The 2,767-nt window shown below is 61.3% G+C and overlaps 1 protein-coding gene across 1 annotated transcript in view; it reads left to right on the top strand.

Annotated features, from left to right (window-relative positions):
* Positions 1–294: 294 nt before the first annotated feature.
* Positions 295–2,767, top strand: part of EMH_0067330 (uncharacterized protein) — a gene marked incomplete at both ends in the record, with an annotated part of 3,661 nt that continues 1,188 nt past the window's right edge. Inside the window, 3 exons of the mRNA XM_013498610.1 lie at positions 295–693; positions 949–2,404; positions 2,621–2,682. Of these exons, the coding sequence (XP_013354064.1) occupies positions 295–693; positions 949–2,404; positions 2,621–2,682 (1,917 nt within the window). The remainder of the gene's footprint in view (positions 694–948; positions 2,405–2,620; positions 2,683–2,767) is intronic.

The raw sequence follows: 2,767 nt of genomic DNA on the forward strand, positions 1-2,767 counted from the left end.
CAGCAGCAGCAGCAGGAAGAGGATCAGGCTGCAGCAGACAGTGATGACAGCGGCAGCAGCCCTGCCAGCACGGATCCAGCAGCAGCAGCAGCAGCTGCTGCAGCGCTGAGGGAGGGGGCCCCTTCTCTAGGCGCTTCGAATAACCCTAGTGGGGAGTTGAGTCCCTTTACAGAGACAACATCAGCAACTCCGAGTAGCAGCAGCAGCAGCAGCAGCAGAAGCAGCAGCAGCAGCAGCAGCAGCAGCAGCACCTGTCGCTATGGAGTCGAGGAGTTTCTCTCTCTTGCACGTCTTATGGAGAAGGGGAGAAACACACTTGTGCTGCGGGACTTGCCGCCGGAGACAACGAAGGAGGACCTGCTGGCTATCCTGCGCAAGGCCCCGTTGCTGCAGCAGCTGCAGCAGCAGCAGCAGCAGCAGCAGCAGCAGCAACAGGAAGGGGAAGGGCAGCAGGAGCCCTCGCAGAAGAAGTCACCGCAGCAAGATGGTGAGGAAGAGCAGCCACCTCAGAGCGGAGACAACCAGCAGCAGCAGCAGCAGCAACAGCAGCAGCAGCAGCAGCAGCAGCAGCAGCAGGAAGATGAGAGTTGGTGCAGCATCAGGAGAGATGTCAATGACACCTGGTTTGTCTCTCTCAAGGAATCTGCGCCCACGCAGGAGGTGGCGCTTTGGCTGCGTTCGCAGCAGTTCAATGTGAGGCCGCAGCAGCAGCAGCAGCAGCAGCAGCAACAGCAGCAGCAGCAGCAGCAGCAACAGTAGTAGTAGTAATAATAATAGTAGTAGTAGTAGCTCCAGCCCTTCTGAGGATACACCGGGTGGCTTTCTTGTGTACTAGACAGTCTGCATGCATACAGTTGAACAGTTTGGGGCTTTCTGCACCTTCTGCTGCTGCTGCTGCTGCTGCTGCTGCTGCTGCTGCTGCTGTTTTGTGTGTTGCTTTCTCTTCAGGGCAAACCGTTGCAGGTAGGGATAAAGGCATCCCACGCGCTGCACCGTGTTGTATCGGCGCAGGCGACAGCTGCAGCAGCAGCAGCAGCAACAGCAGCAGCAGCAGCAGCTGCAACTCCTCAGTTCTTTCCAGCCCCCCCTATAACACCCCTGGGGCTGGCTGCTCCCCCCTCACCCTATGGAGTGCTGCCGTCAGCAGCAGCAGACATGGGGGTCGTGCTGCCTGCTCCTCGGCAGCAGCGGCGCGCGGTGCGGCCGCAGCGCAGCAGCAACAGAGGCCGACGCGGGGGGGCAGGGTTTGCTGCTGCAGGCGGCTATGCTGCTGTGGGGCCCCAGGGACCTGCTCAGGTGTACAGCAGCAGGCTGCCGCAGCTGCAGCAGCAGATGCCCCCGTACCCTGTAGAGGCAGAAATGCAGCCGTTCATGTGGCCGCCTCACGCCCCGCTGCAGCGGCACCATCTGCTGCAGCAGCACCACTTCTTGCAGCAGCAACTGCAGCAGCAGCAGCAGATGATGGGCTGCTGCTGGATACCCGCCCCTCAACACACCCCGCCTGCTGCTGGCGCCCCCTTAAACAGCAACCACAGGGGAAGAGGCAGGGATGCAGCAGCAGGAACGCCAACAGCAGAGACTGAGGACTACCGCAGGGGCCAGCAGCAGCAGCAGCAGCAACAGCAGCTGCTGCCGCCACCGCAACAGCTCTTCTACCCTGCACCAGGCTACTTCTCTCCCCACATGTTTGTCCCTCTGCCTTACATGGCTCCGCGGCCGATGCAGCCGTACATGCAGCAGCAGCAGCAGCAGGCACAGGGATACCCCTCTCCTCAGCAGCAGCTGCAGCAGCAGCCAGCTTTCAGAGGCAGGGGTGGCTATGCAGGAGGCAGAGGCCGCAACGGCAGCAGGTGGTGGGGCGCGGGGAGGAACGCGGCTCCCATGGGAGCTCCGCGAAACAGTCAAAGTGGAGGTAAGGAGCAGCAGCAGCAACAGCAGCAGCAGCAGCAGCAGCAGCAGCAGGAACTGCAGCAAGAAGGCTGCGTCTTGGGTGTATGTGTGATGCTGTGTGCAGCTATTGGCCGCGGGGGCGGCCGGCGTAGAGGTGGTGGGACCCCTTGGAGCGGTCGGGGGGGTGTTGCTGCTGTAGACGAGCAGCAGGAGCAGCAGCAGCAGCAGCAGCAGGAGCAAGAGCAGCAGCAGCAGCAGACGAGCGCAGGCGACTCGAGTAGGGCTACAGCAGGCGCTGACGCTGGCGGCGTCGGCAGCGAGCCATCAACAGCTGTCTCGGGGAGGAGAAGCGCAGCAGCAGGACAAGCAGCAGCAGCAGCAGCAGCAGCAGCAGCAGGTGGCAGCGGCCCACGAAACAGGCAGCAGCAACCTCCTCTAGAAGCAGCAGACTTCCCCCCCCTTGGGGCTGCAGCAGCGCTATCGAAGACCCCCAGGGCTCCTGCACAGCGGAAGGGTGAGGGGTTGCTGCTGTGACGATGATGTTATTCCTGCTGCTGCTGCTGCTGCTGCTGCTGCAGCGAGGTTCGGTTCTTGCTGTTGCTGCTGCAGAAAGAGTCTCTTTTTTTAGTGCTGCTGCTGCTGCCTCGAGGCTAGGTTCTTGCTGCTAGCGGATGCTGCTCCTTGTTGCATGCATGTTGCTGCTGCTGCTGCTGTCTTGCTGTCACTGCAGCAGCGCAAGGCGCTTCCCGTGCTGCAGAAACTGCGGAGGCCGGCGATACGAGCCAACCCTCAGTGAGCAATGAAGGTCTAGGGTTTAGGGTCTAGGGTTTAGGGTTTAGGGTTTAGGGTTTATGGTTCTATATGCGTTCCTGTGTGG

Source organism: Eimeria mitis, genomic scaffold (genome assembly GCF_000499745.2).
Source record: "Eimeria mitis Houghton genomic scaffold, Emh_scaff3569, whole genome shotgun sequence".
Taxonomy (NCBI): domain Eukaryota; phylum Apicomplexa; class Conoidasida; order Eucoccidiorida; family Eimeriidae; genus Eimeria; species Eimeria mitis.